The sequence below is a fragment of the Salvia splendens genome, chromosome 7 (genome assembly GCF_004379255.2).
Source record: "Salvia splendens isolate huo1 chromosome 7, SspV2, whole genome shotgun sequence".
NCBI lineage: Eukaryota > Viridiplantae > Streptophyta > Magnoliopsida > Lamiales > Lamiaceae > Salvia > Salvia splendens.
The window spans coordinates 35,282,877-35,301,839 of NC_056038.1; the positions used below are offsets into that span (position 1 = coordinate 35,282,877).

The following is an 18,963-nucleotide window of genomic DNA, read 5'->3' on the forward strand; positions in this document are numbered from 1 at the left end:
ATATTTTGGCGGTATGTGAATTGTAATGGACGAAATAAATAGTTGTATTTTCGAGTGGGAGGAAATGCTGAGATGGCAAAAGGAATGCCATAGATTCTGGAGTGAGGGGGAATCCAGACAAGAAAGCACGTGTCAGGACGTGGGAATTTTGGCCCTCCACGCTTTAGGGATTGTTGCTGCACGCTTCTTCTTCGTCAAGTATACGTTTTTTGACAAATGCTGCAGTTTATTGCATAATAGTAATTGATTACTGCTTAAAACTTTTATAAATGGATATTTAAAAAAAATAGAAAAGTGGCGTGAGTAATACTCCAAAAAGGAGAACAAGATGGTCCAAAAAGATAAATAGATTGTGATTGGTCTTGATTAATGGTCCGAAAAAGAAATATTATAAATCAAATTAGGTGTTTTTTTACTAGCTAAATCAAGGGCATGCTTTTCTTTTCATTTCTAAAGAATTTTGATTGATTAGAGTTTAAGAGTGTGCTTGGACATGAGTGTTCGAGAGAAAGATCAGAGTTGTAATTTGGTGATTTTTTTAGTTTACACAGATTTTTTGCATTGCCACTTGTTGTATTTATACAAAAACTAAAAAAAAAGTATACTACTTACAATCCAATAACTTGAGGAGAATGATTTTATTGCTACAAATAAAGATTATTGACATAACAAAACAACACATTTGCTACAAATATAGATTATTGACATAATAAAACAATAGTACTTTGGTTTTTATACCTTCAACCATTCATGTAAAAAATATAATACTCCATCGGTCTCACAAAGTTTGTCATATTTTATTCTTACTATTTTGATATAATGGATCTTACATCCCACTAATTCATTCTCATTTATATTTCATTATAAAACTAATATTTCATCCCTTCCATTAAAGAAAAACTCTTTCCATAGTTGAAGGGAATTCTGCAGGAAAAATTGATTAAGTGTGTTATTATTATTAAAGACAAATAAATAAATAAAAAACTAAATCGTGGAATCGGACACGAATGCTGATGCTTGGAAAGTGAAGGTGGTACACTTGCAATGGATTGCTCATGAAAAAAGAAAGTAAACTCAACCCAATAGAGTTGGAGCAGAATTGACGACAAATTAAAATATCGAAAATAACATTATTTAACAACTACGCATGTTAATGTATGCATTTGTTAAGTCACAATATACCCTCTTGGTCCTTATTAAATAAAGTACTCCTATTTCATATTTTCATTTTTATGTATCTATATTTATAATATCCTTATTAAATAAAGTATTTCATACTTTCATTTTTAGGTATCTATATTTAAATATTATATTTTATTTTTAATAATGAATTTCATATTCTAGTAACTCATGTAATCACATTTTATTATATACTTAATATATAAAATATGATTCACAATCCATTATTACTATGAAATAGCTTTTTAACCATGAATATTATTGGTTTCCTTTTGTGATACCATCCTTTACTTACCTCTCTAATGAGTCCTCTTATATTGCTTATAGCATTTTAATTCAAAATTAAGACTAAATCTATATCCTTAAATTTTAAAATGAATAGATGAAATTAAACCTCAGGAATTTCAATAAATAGTAGGCAAAATATCAACAAAGAGGTAAAATCATCATTTAGTTATATTATAATTTTCGTGGTTTTTTTTTATATCAACATAGTATAATACAAATATCAACACAATGATATGAGTATTTCAACATAAGTACACGAAAATATCAACACAGTTTTATTGAGATTTTACATACATTATATTGATATTTTTTGATGCATTTGTTGATAAAAAAATTGCTTATCAACATATACGAAAATTGAAATAAAAATTACTCCCTCCGTCCCAGATAATTTGTCCCATTTTTTCAATTCGGTCTGTCACACATAATTTGTCTCATTTCACTTTTTACCATTTTTTGTAGTGGACCTCATATTCCACTAACTCATTCCAATTCTCATTTTATTATAAAACTAATATATAAAAGTAGGACCAACATTACACTAACTTTTTCAACTCACTTTTCATTACATTTATTAAAATTCGTGTCCGGTCTAAGTGAGACGAATTATCTGGGACAAAGTGAGTATCAAATTTCATCATTCGAACGTCGTCGGAACATATGCAATTAAGATCTCATTAGAATCTTTATAAAATTATCATTAATTTGATCTATTTTTTGCGAATAAACAATTTAAATCAAAAAAGTTATGTAAATTTTAAGTTTTTGAGTTGATTTTAAAGAGAAAGAATAGTTTTACTATGAATTGACACTTATACCCTTTAAATTTATTTATTTATTATTTAAATTTATAATATAATTCATTTGACATTATTATATATATATGAATGACATTTATACCCTTTAAAGTTATTTAATTATTATTTAAATTTATATTATAATCCACCTGACATTATTTCAATCATTAGATATTATTATCTAATGGTTAGGAATTGATCTTAATTTTGAATTGCTAATTAGTTAGCAATTGATCACCACCCGTACCCCTACTCCGGTTGACGGGCCCGAAATATATAAAACATAAAATGAACGTTGAAAATAAATTTTATTGGTCAACTTAAATTAAATTTTAGTGAATTTCAGTATGAATAGTCTTAAATATTGTTAGACGATCACGATTGAGACCACGGCATATCAAAGTCGGTAGGCGAGAAAAAGAACAAAAGGAAAAAAATGATACTACTAATTGGTTGACTTATCTTGAGTTGGTTGATCTCATCTTCTCCTCTGCCATCTTCCCATATACTGATGTACATCTTCTCTTTCACTTTGAATGAAGAAAATAACATCAAAAAATGGATAATTTGATCAGCTCACTCATACTTTCTTGCTCTGTCACAGCCATTTTATTCTATGGCTGGAGAATCTTGAATTGGCTATGGTTCACTCCAAGAAGCATCGAAAAACGCCTCCGGCAGCAGGGATTCCGTGGGAATCCATACAGATTCTTCTACGGAGATTTGAGAGAATCGAGCGTGACGAGGAGGGAAGCCAGGTCTAGAGCCATGGTTTTCTCCCATGATATTGTTCCTAGAGTCATCCCTAGCTTCCACAAAGCTATCACAAACCATGGTATACATATATTTATTTATTTATATATATATATATGGATCTTAATTCATCTGGCAATATTTCTTAACTGAGAATCTTGAAAATGATTAACTTAATTAAACTGCAGGTGAGAATTGCTTTGTCTGGTTTGGGCCAAAGCCTGCGTTACTGGTCATGGTTCCGGAGAATATAAGCGAGATTTTGTCGAAAAATTATGTTTTTCAAAAGCCTAGAAGCCCTTTAACTACACTTCTTGCTAGGGGGCTGTTATCACTCGAGCGGGATGAGTGGGCCAAGCATAGGCGACTCATCAATCCCGCCTTCCATGCGGAGAAACTCAAGGTACTGTTGACATGTGAGTTGTTTCGCGTAAAAAATGTGAAGTGATAACTGATTAACTTAAATTTAATTATTCAGTTGTTTTGATTTGGAACTTCACCGCAATTTTGTTGGTCAGAACGCTTTAATGAATGAAATGTACTTGCCCACGTAAAAGTAGCATCGGACTGACATGGATTATCGAGTTTTGCTATTCAATTGTCCTATGTTGAAAATGTAAAGTTATTAGAGATTAACTTTTTATTAATTGATTGTGTGATGGAACCTCACTAAAGTTTGATTGGCCTCTTATTCACGTATTAGGCGCATTTCATTAATGAAATTGCCCCTATAAAAATAACATAGTATTTCCTCCGTCCTAACTAAATTATATATATGATGAGAAGAATTAAATTAAATTGCAACTTTATTTGTCTGTCGATGACTTTTGCAAGTATAGCATATGGTTCCTGCATTTCACTTGAGCTGTGGTGAAATGTTGAGCAAATGGGATGAGATTGTAGGATCAAATGAAGGATGTTGTGAAGTGGATGTTTGGCCTTACCTCCAAACCATGACGAGCGACGTGATTTCAAGGACTGCGTTTGGAAGTAGCTACGAGCAAGCGAGGAAGATTTCTGAACTGCAGAGAGAGCAAGCAAAGCACATTATGGAAGCCCATCGCTCTGTTCACATCCCCGGATACAGGTGCACATGTTCATCGTCTTTATTTCAATCCATATGGTATATAATTAGGTTAACGTAGAGATTACTTTTTAACATTTGTTAAATGGCTAGTAAAGAAGGTTTTTGGTGTAGTGCTTGATGATGTTCATTACTGTCATACGTCCCCTTTAAATAGGGTTTCTACATTGTTTACATGGTAAGGAATAAATGAGAATAAATCACTCTACATAGAATATTGCCACAATCCCTAATTTAGGGAATTGCTGATTTCTTGACTAATTGATTTCTTCCTTCTTTAACACTCCCCTTCAAATTGAGTAATGGGATCGCCGATACTCAATTTGCCGAGAACTCCTTCGAAGCTTCGTGAGCTAACTGCCTTTGTCAATATATCAGCCAACTGATCTTCCGAGCGTACAAACGGCAACTCAACAATGCCAGTTTCAATCTTCTCCTTGATAAAATGCCTATCTACCTCCACATGCTTTGTTCTGTCATGCTGAACTGGATTTTCTGAAATACTTATCGCAGCTTTGTTATCACAGTATAGTTGGCATCTTCCTGGAGGGAGATTGATCTCCGTTAGTAGTTTTCTCAACCACAAAATCTCGGTCAAACCACTTTTGATTCCTCTGAACTCTGCTTCTGCACTTGACAATGCAACCACTTTCTGTTTCTTGCTCTTCCATGTTACCAGATTTCCTCCAACAAATGTGAAGTACCCTGAAGTGGACCTTCTATCCACTGGATTGCCTGCCCAGTCAGCATCCGTATATCCATGTACCTCTAAGTTTCCATTTTTCTTGAACACTACTCCATGTCCAACTGTCCCCTTCAGATATCTGACTATCCGCAGCGCTGCTTCCAAATGCTCAGTCTGAGGTTGGTGCATGAATTGACTTACAACTCCTACAGCATAGGCAATATCAGGTCTCGTGTGGGAAAGATAGATGAGTTTCCCAACTAGACGTTGATATCGTTCACGGTCTGCTGGCTCAGCTCCTTCTCGTATTTGCAATCCATGGTTCACCATGATCGGTGTATCAGCTGGTTTGCACTCAAGTAGACCCGTCTCTGCCAGAATGTCTAAGATGTACTTTTTCTGCCTCAAAAATATTCCTCGTGGTGATCGAAGAACTTCAATACCCAGAAAATACTTAAGATTGCCCAAGTCCTTCATTTCGAATTCCTTGAAGAGATTCTCCTTCAAGTTCTTGATTTCCTCTCCATCATCGCCTGTAATAATCATGTCGTCAACATACACTATAAGACAAGTAATCTTCCCTCCTTGCTTCTTTAAGAACAAGGTATGATCTGAGTTACTCTGTTGGTATCCATAACTCTTCATTGCATCGGAAAACCTTCCAAACCAGACTCTTGGAGACTGTTTTAGACCATACAAGGTCTTCTTCAATCTACATCCTTCTCCTATCTTAAACTCACTTGAAAAACCAGGCGGTGCCTCCATGTAAATCTCCTTTTTCAGTTCACCGTGAAGGAAGGCATTTGTGACGTCGAATTGATATAGTGGCCAGTCTCGGTTGGCTGCAATCGACAGAAGAACTCGAACAGTATCCATCTTGGCTACTGGGGAGAATGTCTCTGAGTAGTCTACCCCATATGTCTGGGTATATCCTTTTGCCACTAGTCGGGCTTTATATCGCTCAATCGATCCATCAGGTCTCCTTTTGATTGTGAATACCCATCTGCACCCAACTGGTTTCTTCCCTTCAGGTAGCATACACTTCTCCCAAGTTTGATTTCGGAGTAAAGCATCAATCTCTTTTTGCATAGCTTCCCTCCAATGTTTGTGTTTCGTGGCTTCATCTGCCGAGTATGGAATTTCCTCCTCATCATAGAGTGCTTCCTCAAAAGCTGTTGCCATTTCTGTCAGATGTCCTTTCACCAGATTTGCAACAGAGTATCGTGCTTTCCGGTTAATTCTTTCCGGAGTATATCTCTTAGGTGGAACTCCCCTGTTTGTCCTGGGGGGTAATATATACCCTCCAGTGTCTGGATCGATTCCTTCCACCTCGACTATATGTGCATCGTCTGTCTGTTCATCACCTGTTTCTTGTCTTTCACCTTCAGCATTAGTTTCTATAGTCATATTCACAAGGGAAGGAGGACTTACATCAGATATCAGAAGCGGAGAAGTAACAGGGGATATGTCACTGTCTGCGTCGGTTTGCACTATATCAGAGACTTGCTCAGCGGAACTGCGTACTGCTTTCTCTGGTAGGTCCGCTTCTGGTACACTTGGCATTGACACCCAGCTTAGTGGGTCACTAACATTACTCCTAATGTCACTCTCACTCTCCCCCTGACCGCTAAGGTGGGCATAGAAATATTCAGACTCGAGGAAATCACAATTCATCGTGGTGTACATGCGATTAGTTTTAGGATCAAAGCACCGATACCCTTTCTGGTTCACCCCATAGCCGACAAACACACATTTAATAGCACAAGGAGAAAATTTTGTTCTTTCATGTTTGGGTATATGAACAAAAACAGAACAACCAAAGACACGTGGTTCTAGGGATAGATGTTGTGGGATATTGGTATGCAAGGCTAGGGCATCAAGTGGTGTTTGAAATTTTAGTATATGAGTGGGTAATCGGTTTAGAAGGTAAGTGGAAGTGGCGAGGGCTTCGGGCCAGAATGTTTTTGGTACTTTTGATTCAATGAGGATGGCACGAGTCATTTCTAATAAGATTCTGTTTTTTCGTTCTGCTACTCCGTTTTGTTCTGGAGTATGGGCACAGGTTGATTGATGTATCATTCCTTTTTCTAGTACAAACTGTTTCATTTTGGAATTGACAAATTCTCCCCCATTATCTGAGCGAAGGATTCGGATTGGTTTCTGGAATTGGGTTTGGACAAGGCTATAAAAATGGACAAAGTGGTCAAAAACTTCAGACTTATGTTTCATAAAATAGACCCAAGTCATACGAGAACAATCATCAATGAAAATGAGAAAGTATTTAAGACCTTGTCCCCCAGTTACTGGTGCGGGTCCCCACACATCAGAATGTACTAAGGCAAATAAGGTTTCAGTACGAGAATCACTCAAATGATAAGAATTTCGATGGCTTTTAGCAAAAACACAAGTCTCACAGTACATGCTAGATTTTGGAATAATATTAGGAAATAACATTTGTAAATAACCCGGAGATGGATGGCCTAAACGTCGGTGCCAAAGCCAAGCTTCCCTATCGGCAGTCCCGTGAGTCAGCATGGCAGCCCCTTTTTGAGCTATCTCATCCACATAGTACAACCCGTCATTTTCAGTGCCACGCCCAATAATCTCTCCGGTCCTGATATCCTGTAACAAACAAAAATTTGGCTGCATTAGCAATGTACAGTTCAATTCTCGAGTCACATGACTAATTGATAGTAACTTGTGAGAAAGCGAGGGAACGTGCAAACAATTTGATAGTTCTAATGTGGGAGAAATTTTCACAGTCCCCGCCCCCTTGACAGCTGTAAATTCCCCACTAGCAGTTTGGATATGTGATAAGGGAGGTTTGTGCGGTTTGGTTATATCTGACGCATCATACGTCATGGTATCCGTCGCCCCACAATCAAAAATCCACCTATTATTTTTTTTCAACTCTGGAGATACACTACAGGCTGTTCCATAATTTTCTAGGACTTGGAAACGATTTTTAATTTTAATTGGGGAAATTTTCGAATTTTCTAAAAGTTTTGGGGTCCCCTTGTAATCTTTAAATGGCTGTGGGATAGAATCTTTAATACTTTCAATATGGGGTAAATAATGAAAATAAGGGAGATTTGGAGGATTGGACATAAAAGGGACAAATCCCAATCCTAATCCCCGTTTACCTCCCACTGCCGCTACTTCATCCAACTCGCCTGGATCCGTTTTAACGGCGCCGGCGAATTGCGCTGCTCCGACGGCCTTGGGTAGTGCACCGACCGAATGTTCGTTGCCCCGAGCGTAAGCGGCCAACTCACGGTTGCCCTCGGTGGCGACGACAGCCGCTGCTCCTCCATCTGTCCCGACGGCTACCGCGGCGTTGCCTCTGCTCCACGGTGGCCGGTTAGACCCCGGTTTGTGCTTAGACTCCCACCAGTCTGGATACCCCACCAATTCAAAGCACTGCTCTCTTGTGTGCTTCCGTTTTCCACAGTTCGTGCACACTAATTTAGACCGATCTTCCTCCGTTCTCCGTTCGTCGGCGCGTCGCTGGTTCCACCCTCCATTGCCACCGCCGCCGCCGCCTCGCGGAGCATTGGAGTGGTTCGGCCTCCCCTTGTCTCTAGCCGAGAACAGCCCTGCTCCGATCCCCTCTCCTGAGGATTTTCCGTCTGTAGCGCGGAGGATTCCCGATCGAACATCCTCCCGCTTCACTATGTTGTATGCCTGCTCAGTTGAGGGAAGTGGATCCATCTTTAACACCTCTTTCTTCACATGTTCATACCCATCGTCTAGTGCAGTAAGGAATTGATAGAGTCTATCTTGTTGTGTTTCCTCATTGTATATTTGGATATCTTCAGGATACTTCATCCGATTTGGTCTCTTATGATCTATGGCCGTCCAGATTTCGTTGAGATCTGTCCATACCTCCTCTAGCGTGCTGCTCCCCTGCTTCAATGTGCTCGCCCTACGGTGGAGATCGTACACTTGTAACCTATCTCCGCCGCTCGCATAAGTTACCGCCAAGCTATCCCATATGTGCTTTGCGGTGGGCTGTTGAGCCACCCGACTAACCAGCTTGGTTTCGATATTCAGGACCAGCCATGTAAACACACAGTGGTCGGCTTCCTGCCACTGTGGAAACGATGGATCTATCCTCGGCGGTGGGGATGGGACTCCAGTGATGTGAGAAATCATCCCCCGGCCGCTGATTGAATTGTACATAACGATGGACCATACCGGATAATTATCTCCGTTGAGCTTGAACCCTATCGTCAAGGGTTGAGAATCGGTTTTGTATGTGGTTGTTTTTGGCTTGGTTTCGGTTATTTGATTATGCGCAAAACTGTTGCGCATAAAGTTTGAGAAGAGGCGTGCAAACTCATCCGCTTCGGATGTGTTATGGCCGCCAGTGATTTCTTCTTCGTTATCTGACATGATTGTGTTTGGCCGAGGGTTCGAGAAAGGGTTTACGAGCGATGATGATTCTGATTCTGAGCTCTCAGAATCGCCTGCTCTGATGCCATGTTAAATGGCTAGTAAAGAAGGTTTTTGGTGTAGTGCTTGATGATGTTCATTACTGTCATACGTCCCCTTTAAATAGGGTTTCTACATTGTTTACATGGTAAGGAATAAATGAGAATAAATCACTCTACATAGAATATTGCCACAATCCCTAATTTAGGGAATTGCTGATTTCTTGACTAATTGATTTCTTCCTTCTTTAACAACATTTGCTTATTTTTAATGGCTTTAAATCTCGTGGCCAGGTTTCTGCCCACGAGATTTAACAGGAGGATGAAAGAAACTAAGAGTGAAATAGAATCAATATTGCTTGGTATGATCAAGGAGAGACTAAAGGCAATAGAAGAAGAAACATACAACAATGACTTGTTGGGAGTGCTACTTGAATCCAACTCCAAAGAACATGGAAATGATGGGTTGGGAATGAGCATTGAGGAAGTGATTGAAGAGTGCAAACTATTCTACTTCGCTGGCCATGAGACCACGGCTTCCCTGCTCGTCTGGACGATGATCTTGTTGAGCAAGCATGGCGAGTGGCAGGATCGGGCTAGAGACGAGGTTCTGCAAGTGTTTGGGAGGGCCAAACCTAATTTTCAAGAATTAAACCACCTCAAAATTGTAAGTATTAAGTTTCTCATGTTTTACTTTTAGGGCTGAGTAAGTAAGGTAACATTCATTCAAGCATACTTGATAGTTACAAGTACAGTATCATTCATTGAAGCGTACTTCATACGTATAAGTATTAAGTTTCTCATGTTCATCCTGATAAAATGCATGTAAGTTGTGTTAGATTTTAGGAAGGTCGAGTGCGGTGTCATTTATTTAAGCGTACTTCATACACGATCGAGAGATCAACCAATTTGCCGATAGAAGTAGCGACTCTTTAGGTATTTAAGTTGATCTCTTTTTACTTCACATTTTTGTACTGGGAGAATTCACGTGTGAATATCTGAACATTGTCTCCTCACATGTGAACTATTCGTATTTGTTAATATCTCAACACGACCTTGTTACCTCTAATGGCACATTTGGCTCGAGCATGAGGTATGCTCTGCTACCATGTTGAAAGTATCCACGGGAGCCATATTTGGGAAAATCTCTCTTGATTTAGTATTGAATAATTTGCTATGCACTAAAATGTTTTATAGAGTCACAACTTACAAGGGAATTGTATAATGAAAAAAATCAATTACAACTAATATTATATCATTTGCATGGTTTGCTAATTGACTTGATTCTTCTTTCATGGTCAATTAGGTTAGCATGATCTTGCATGAGGCTCTAAGATTATACCCGCCGGTGGCTGTTCTTGCTCGGACTCATCACGAGGAATGTAGGCTCGGAAGGGTTAGCATCCCGGCAGGAGTCCAACTCATCCTGCCGGCGATTTTATTGCATCATGACCCCAAAATATGGGGTCATGATGCAACGGAATTTAAACCTGAGAGGTTCAGCGAAGGCGTGGAGAAGGCCGTGCAGGGGCAGATAGCCTACTTCCCCTTCGGGTGGGGGCCTAGGATATGCATCGGCCAAAAATTTGCTATGTTGGAAGCTAAGACAACGATGGCTATGATTCTGCAGCATTATTCGTTCCAGTTGTCGTCCTCGTATTCGCATGCTCCTCATCCAATCATCACACTACAGCCTCAGTATGGAGCGCATTTGATGCTTACAAAACTATAGAATTTCAAAAATAGGTATATACTCTAAGGGAAGGAAACTTAGGTAGCACTATCGAGTTTGCACCAATAATTTTGATTTCGTTTAAATATTCACCTTAAAAATTATTTATTCCTAAATTATAATAATTCATCCGTCCACGATACCATGCAACAATTGGCTTATCTTTTTCATGCAAATATCTTTAGAAATACTACTCCCTCAGTCCCGTCTAAGATGATACATTTCTTTGTCGGCACGAGATTTTAGGAGTTGTTGGTTAATATGATTAATTGGTGAGAGAAAGAAAGTTGAATATTTAATAGGAGAAAGAAAAAAGTGGTTATTAGTGTATTAATTGGAGAGAGAAAGTAACCAAAAATATAAATGCGTCATCTTAATTGGGATAAATTAAAAAAGAAAGTGTGTCATCTTAGTTGAGACGGAAGAAATATTATTTTTCACTTCACAATAAAACATGCATTAAAAATTAAAATATCCAACTGCAATCTATGATCTTGACTGATTCGGCATGGTTATTGCAATAAATTAGTAGTACTCTTTGATTAGTCAGTAAAAAAACATAAACAGCTTTTTCTTGTACAATTATAATACTACCAAAGATCTTATAACCTCTTGGACAAAGAAATCCCTAATTAAACAACAAGCCAAACAATCATTCCAACTACTACTTCAAATATTTTAAAACATGGATCATCATCTATAAATTCTCTATGCTTATATTGAAAACACTAATTGAATCCAATAAAGTATGGATGTTTTCATCTTGTTAGCATCAATTTCTTGCGTTGTTGTAGCTCTAATATATCTATGGCTACTATTAAATTGGGTATGGTTTACTCCCAAAAAACTCGAAAAACTCCTCCGGCAGCAGGGCTTCAAGGGAAATTCTTACAAGCTTTTCTTTGGAGATTTCAAAGAGATAGGCAGCATTATAAAGGAAGCTGAGTCCAAACCTATGAGTTTTTCCAATTATATTGCGCCTAGAGCTAATCCCATCTATCACAATGCTACCCAAAAACTATGGTATGTGTTAACTTTGGTATAATTATGTATTTAAACCGTGACCTTTTCAGTTTCGTCGTCTATAACTGCATCAATTTTGGTGTTGCTTTTTCCTCTTTTATTGCTTTTATTGTGTGTGTCATTTATAACAGTGTGCACCTACTTACTTCTCATGCAACTTGGAATTAAAATTTTTTATTGAGTACTTAACTACAAGTAAAAAATGATAGTACTATTGTTTAGATGGTTACAATTGTCAGGTGAGAATAGCTTTGTTTGGTTTGGGAAATGAAGGTAGTTGTGAAGTGGATGTGTGGCCTCATCTTCAGACATTGACGAGTGATGTGATTTCAAGAGCTGCATTTGGGAGTAGTCATGAAGAAGGAAGGAAGATATTTGAACTACAAAGAGAGCAGATGACTCTCATCGTTGAGGTGGCTGGCTCTTTGTTTATTCCCGGGTGGAGGTATGTTCATCTGTTACGGCCTTGAGTTCTTGGGAAACTTATCCGACGTCCAACAGATGTGGGGTTTGTAGACCAAATGAGTTTTTCCTACAGACTAGTCTTTTTGAATGAGTTTTCAAAAAATAAAAACTTGGTGCTTTCATTGAGTGCTCGTGACAGTATTGACCAAATGACCTTTCTTTGCCTTTACTCTCCTGATAGGCTAGTTTTGTTTTTGCATACAGGTTTTTGCCTACGAAATTCAACCGGAGAATGAAAGAAATTGTGAAGGAAATCGAATCAATGATGGTTAACATCATCGATAAAAAGAGAAAAGCGATGGAAGTAGGGGAAGCTAGTTGTACGGATGATTTGCTGGGATTACTATTGGAATCAAATTCGAAGGAGATGAAAAAGCATGGAAATGAGCATCAAGGAAGTGATCGAGGAGTGCAAAATCTTCTACTTTGCGGGCCAGGAGACCCAATTCGTCCATGCTGGTATGGACAATGATCCTTTTGAGCAAGCACCAGGACTGGCAAGTTCGTGCCAGGGACGAGGTCATGCAAGTTTTCGGGAGAGGGAAACCCGGCTATCAAGATCTAAACTGTGAGTAGTCTACATACAAATATTGCATGATATAGAAATATGTTTTTACCGATATTTATTTTTTATTTTATATCATACTCGTATTTTCTCTTGTGACATTAAAAATGTACTCCCTCTGTTTTAAGTGAAATTAATGTTTAGCGAGTTAATTGAAAAGATAATAAAGAGAAAATAAAGTAGGAGAGAGAAATCAGCTACCGCGGTCAACTAATTTTTGCATGTGTAGATGAGCATGATCTTGCACGAGGCTCTGAGGCTATATCCACCGGGGGTAACATTTACACGGTCAACCCACACGGAAGCCAGCTTAGGAAAGCTGAGGCTACCGGCAGGAGTGCAGCTAGCAATGCAGGTGCTAGCAGTTCACCACGACACCCGACTGTGGGGTGATGACGCGTCCATGTTCAATCCTGAGAGGTTTGGCGAAGGTGTGTCCAAGGCGACGCAAGGGAAGCTTATGTTTTTACCCTTTGGCTCGGGGCCGAGGGTGTGTTTAGGGCAGAACTTCGCGATGTTGGAAGCAAAAATGGCGATGGTTATTCGTTCCAACTGTCGCCGGCGTATATGCATGCTCCTTATTCGTTGTTCACTCTGCAGCCTCAACATGGCGCACATTTGATTCTTACCAAACTAAGACACTACTATATAGGTGTGGTGGGATTTGAAACACATGGTTTTATATTTTCTATGTCTGGTTTGTATAATAATGTGTCCAGTTAATAATGTCTCAAAATTACATTATGATAGTCTCATTTATAATCTCTCAAAATCAAGAAAAAAGTCTACATTATCTTATAAATATGGAGCACTCTTGATTCTTACAAAACTTTAAAATTAGTGTGGAAGTAGTTGGATTTGGAAAGATGATTATATATGTTTGCATTATAATGTTGCTATGATGTTAGACTTTACTTGGACTAATGTGAAGAGGCTATCAACAAAACTCTAATAAAGTTTCATCCTAATATCAGTTCTTGATAAAAGTAGAGGTTCATTATATATTTATGTCTAATCTCCTCTTTCTATATCCCCCATTAATTGACACCGGTTGATTCGGCACGAGTTTTAAGAAATGTAGTGGAAAGTGGGTAGAAAAAGTTACTTGAGTCTTATTCTATTTCGGGTTGTCTCAAGTTGCTTGAGTCATTTCTCTGGTTGGCTAAAAACAAAACATATAATCACATCAATCAACTTTATTTTTTCTTTACTTTATGCTCTCTTACTTTATTCTCTCCTCTATTTTATTTTACTTTATTTGACTCACTAAACATAATTTTCTTAAATCTCGTGCCGAAAAGAAACGCCTCAAGTAACGTGGGACAGATGGAGTACTAATTTTATAATAAAATGCGAGTAGAATGAGTTAGTAGAATGTGGGGTCCATTACCAAAAGTAGTAAATAGTAAGAGCGTCCACTATAGTAGGACGCGGCTATAGCCGCGTCTTGGGGGCGGTGGGCGGGCGGCTATAGTGGGGAAGGTGGGCGGACAACTTTTGGGGCTATTGGGGGGGGGCGGACGCGGCTATTGGAGGGATGTGAAAATGTAGAATTTTGTATTTGGAATTTTGGGGCTATTGGAGGTGTCCACTATAGTGGCGAAAATAGAATTTTGGAGCTATGGACAACAAAATTGGGGCTATGGACAAAAACTGGGGCGGGGCTATTGGGCGTGTCCGCCTTATAGTGGACACTCTCAGGGTGTCAATTAATCGGGGACTGACGAAAAAGGATATTGGTGAATGGTGATGGGGACGGAGGGAGTATTTTTTTATAGTGAAACTCTCAAGTTATATTTACTTTTGAACCTATGAATCTCAGTTTTTATTATCTCAACTACTCCGCCGAAGGATCAACCTATTCCACCGTCGGTCCATTAAAGTAAAAAAACTCCATTAAATTTGGGTTATGATATTGTCATCAAGAACGCAATGCAACGTTTCTGTTCCAACTAGGCTTGCAAATTTGGGTACACATGAATACCTGCGCCTGAATTTTGTTGTTTTATACCACACCACAAGCCATTGCTCGACCAAAGCATAATGCAATACATTTAACTCGTTCCTAAGATTATGTTAAAAAGTAAAAAATAGTCAGAGAGATGTTAGTCAATAAAAAAAAAATCCCAAAATAGTAATGGATTGATTTTGATAGTATACTAAATGAGCAAAAAAAAATTCGAACGGAGGAGTATATTTTAGTAGAATTAGGTAACAACAATATTTTTGCAATGCTAATATTTTTTATTCAAATTATTAAACTATTTAAACAACTAAAATCTATAGACTATTGACTAGTTTAATAATACTGGTATCATTAAATGTACAAAGTCAATGTAATTGCCATTTATTGATTGTAAATGTACAAAGTCATATGTTAGTAAAGAGCAATAAAAGTGAGAGAGAAAAAAAGTATCGCCATTTATTGATTGTAAATGTACAAAGTCATATGTTAGTAAAGAGCAATAAAAGTGAGAGAGAAAAAAAGTATCGTCCATGAAGAAAATGTAGAACGTCATCTATTTATAATTTATGTCTTAATTCTATAATACATCCACATGTAAGTTAAATAGATGGTCTCGAATCTTTAGTGAGAGTCGGTTTGCTCAAAACGACAATTTGGAAAAATCAAGAATCAAACAAAACAATTCTATGGAAAAATCAAGAATCAAACAATACAATTCTTCAAACAATACAATTCTTTGGAAAAATCAAGAATCAAACAATACAATTCTTATATATCTTCTTAACTATTGATCATCATCTACAAGACTACACCTTCTCTTCCTTGTTCACTCTTCTCAATCTTCAACAGCAAAAAATATAATGGGTGTTTTTACTTTTACAGTGACAATTTCTTGTTGTGTTGTAGCTCTAATATATTTATGGAAAATATTAAACTGGGTGTGGTTTACTCCCAAAAAGCTCGAAAAACTCCTCCGGCAACAGGGCTTCAAGGGAAATTCTTACAAGCTTTTCTATGGGGATTTCAAAGAAATACGCCGCATCGCGACCCAAGCTGTGTCCAAACCTATGCAATTTTCCAACGATATTATGCCTAGAGCTCTTCCTATCTACCACCAAACCAGCAAAAAACATGGTAAGTTAGAGAAATCGTGAATTTTGGTCAAATTCTGATATCAATCTGGTAGTTGAAAAAAATAGTGTGGATTTGTTTGGAAATTTTTGATGAAATTATATCTGATATGTTACGTGTGATAAATTATTTGATATCATCACTATAAGTGTGATGACAAGTTAAACGATATTGTCTATTAATAAAGAATAGTAGAAAAACATCAACACGTGTAGGTGACTAGAATTTCATCTTGAGATAATTAGGAACAAATCCAAGCTTTATTGTTTTTTACGCAGATTTTAAAATTTATGGAACGAAACAAAATTTGATCGAAAATTAGTTATGTTTTCATTGACAACCAATAGTCCTATTTGAATCAAACAGGATTGTTTCAGGAATCAACAAAAGAAATTTTGTAACTTAATTCTATTTCTTTGTTATAAAAAGTTAACCAAAATTCATGATTTGAACGACTGTGCATAAGTTACTATAGTATATGATTTGTTACTTGTAATGAACAGGTGAGAATAGCTTTATTTGGGTTGGACCAAAGCCTGCAGTAAACATCACAGACCCTGAAATGATTCGAGAGATTATGTCGAAGAATTATGTTTTCCACAAGCCTAATGGTAATCCAATTGCTACGATGCTAGCAAAAGGAGTAGCTTCATTCGAGGAAGATAAATGGGCCAAGCACAGAAAACTGATCAATCCTGCCTTCCATGTCGACAAATTAAAGGTACGCTTCAATGAACGAGATCATATCTGCTCCTTGTTTTCTTAACATAGTATAATGAATGAGACTGTCGCTAGTTTTGCATATTGAGATATTTACATCTGAATTGTCCTCCAGTCATTTTCTTCGCGTATCAGGTATGCTTCAATGAATCAGACTGTACCTAGTTTCAGTAGAATATGACGGTTTTTGTCGTTTTTGATACAAACAGCATATGGTTCCATCATTCTACTTGAGCTGTGGTGATATGTTGAGAAAATGGGATGACATTGTGGGAAATGAAGGAGGTTGTGAAGTGGATGTGTGGCCTCATCTTCATACGATGACGAGTGATGTGATTTCAAGAACTGCGTTTGGGAGTAGCTACGAGGAGGGAAGAAAGATATTCGAACTACAAAGAGAGCAGGCGAAGTTCATCATGGAGGCAACTCAGACTTTGTACATCCCTGGCTGGAGGTAAGTTGTGTATATTTGAACGCGTATCGATTTACGTTTTTATCGTGAGAATGTGAGAACATTGCACTGAATATATAAAGTAACACGAGAAGTAATCTTGGTTCGACATTGTTTGTTCTGTTGCACTTGAACTTTTTGGTGTCGTGTTGTAAATTGTCCATTGTTTGTTCTGTTATACCTGTGCAGGTTCGTGCCAACGAAATTCAATAGGAGAATGAAAGAAATAGTGAGGGAAACCGAATCGTTGGTGCTCGGAATCATCAACAAGAGAATGAAAGCGACGGAATCCAGCACGGATGACTTATTAGGACTACTACTGGAATCCAATTCCAAGGAGATGAAACACAACGGAAGCGAGTCCGGGATGAACATCGAGGAGGTGATAGAGGAGTGCAAACTCTTCTACTTCGCCGGTCAAGAAACCACTTCGTCTTTGCTGGTCTGGACAATGATCCTTTTAAGCAAGCACGAAGACTGGCAAGGCCGTGCTAGGGACGAGGTTCTGCAAGTCTTCGGGAAAGGGAAACCCGATTATCAAGAACTAAACCACCTCAAAATTGTGAGTAGGAAACAAATCTGTCGCTGTTATTCTGATTTTGCACACTAACTTTCGCACGTGCAGGTAAACATGATCCTGCACGAGGCTATGAGGTTGTACCCACCGGGGGTGATGCTCGTTCGGTGTACTCATAAGGAAGCTAGATTTGGAAAGATAAGTATACCAGCAGGGGTGCAGCTTGTGCTTCCGTTGCTGGCCATGCACCACAATACTCAACTATGGGGCGAAGACGCGGCCATCTTCAAGCCAGAGAGGTTTGGCGAAGGCGTGTCAAAGGCAACGCAAGGGCGGGTTATGTATTTTCCTTTCGGGTGGGGACCGAGGATTTGTGTTGGGCAGAATTTCGCTATGTTGGAAGCTAAGATGGCGATGGTTATGATTCTGCAGCGTTATTCGTTCAAGCTGTCGCCGTCGTATACGCATGCTCCTCGTACAGTGATCACTCTCCAGCCTCAACATGGAGCACACTTGATCCTTACAAAGCTTTAAAACTAGTGTATAAGCAGTTGAATTTGAAAACATGATTATATATGTTCCATGTATGTTTGCCCGGGCGCGGCCCAGGCCGCGAATCTCCCTCATCCAAAGCGCGGTCCGGCCCGTTGCGTTATTGATGGCCTAAGTTTGATCTATTTTTACTTCATATTTTCGACGCAAGACAATTCATATGTGAAAATCTTAACATGCATAAGGTGTGTTGATCACTATTTCTAAACCTATAGATCTTAGTTTCGACGATCATACTCGGAGGGTCGATCGATTCCACTGTCAATTCATGAGAGTCGAAAAACTTGATTAAATTCGGGATCACTACTTCTAAACCTATAGATCTTAGTTTCGACGATCATACTGTCGGAGGGTCGATCGATTCCACTGCCAGTTCATGAGAGTCGAAAAACTTGATTAAATTCGGGCATGGTCTGGCAGTTCCACGGTTCCGCCCCAACTCTTTGGGATTATAGTTCAATTTTGTTGAAGGTGGTGCAGTGACGACCATCGCACTGCCTTCAACAACGACCAAAATCTGTTTGTGATCCAAATAATTAGGATTGGATAAATTAATGAATTGACTATGCTCAGTCGCGAGCGCGACTTTATTTGAAAATGGGAAATAACCGAACAGCACTTT

The 18,963-nt window shown here is 38.4% G+C and overlaps 2 protein-coding genes and 1 pseudogene across 4 annotated transcripts; all 3 read left to right on the top strand.

Annotated features, from left to right (window-relative positions):
* The first annotated feature begins 2,689 nt into the window (after nucleotides 1-2,689).
* LOC121742589 (cytochrome P450 CYP72A219-like) lies at nucleotides 2,690-11,052 on the top strand. 3 transcript variants are annotated; one of them, XM_042135777.1, is made up of 6 exons: nucleotides 2,690-2,777; nucleotides 2,869-3,099; nucleotides 3,206-3,420; nucleotides 3,857-4,104; nucleotides 9,514-9,886; nucleotides 10,526-11,052. In XM_042135777.1, the coding sequence occupies exons 2-6, from the start codon at nucleotides 3,033-3,035 to the stop codon at nucleotides 10,949-10,951; spliced, it is 1,329 nt and encodes a 442-aa protein (XP_041991711.1). In that variant the 5' UTR covers nucleotides 2,690-2,777; nucleotides 2,869-3,032; the 3' UTR covers nucleotides 10,952-11,052. The 3 variants fall into 3 exon arrangements, with proteins under 3 accessions (XP_041991711.1, XP_041991710.1, XP_041991709.1); XM_042135776.1 differs by having other exon boundaries at nucleotides 2,718-3,099; nucleotides 9,538-9,886; XM_042135775.1 differs by having other exon boundaries at nucleotides 2,719-3,099.
* Nucleotides 11,053-11,955: 903 nt separating this feature from the next.
* Nucleotides 11,956-13,712, top strand: LOC121810805 (annotated as a pseudogene).
* A 1,889-nt stretch (nucleotides 13,713-15,601) lies between these two features.
* Nucleotides 15,602-18,477, top strand: LOC121742640 (cytochrome P450 CYP72A219-like). The gene is made up of 5 exons (XM_042135839.1): nucleotides 15,602-16,104; nucleotides 16,605-16,822; nucleotides 17,031-17,275; nucleotides 17,462-17,834; nucleotides 17,898-18,477. The coding sequence occupies exons 1-5, from the start codon at nucleotides 15,831-15,833 to the stop codon at nucleotides 18,321-18,323; spliced, it is 1,536 nt and encodes a 511-aa protein (XP_041991773.1). The 5' UTR covers nucleotides 15,602-15,830; the 3' UTR covers nucleotides 18,324-18,477.
* The last annotated feature ends 486 nt before the right edge of the window (nucleotides 18,478-18,963 follow it).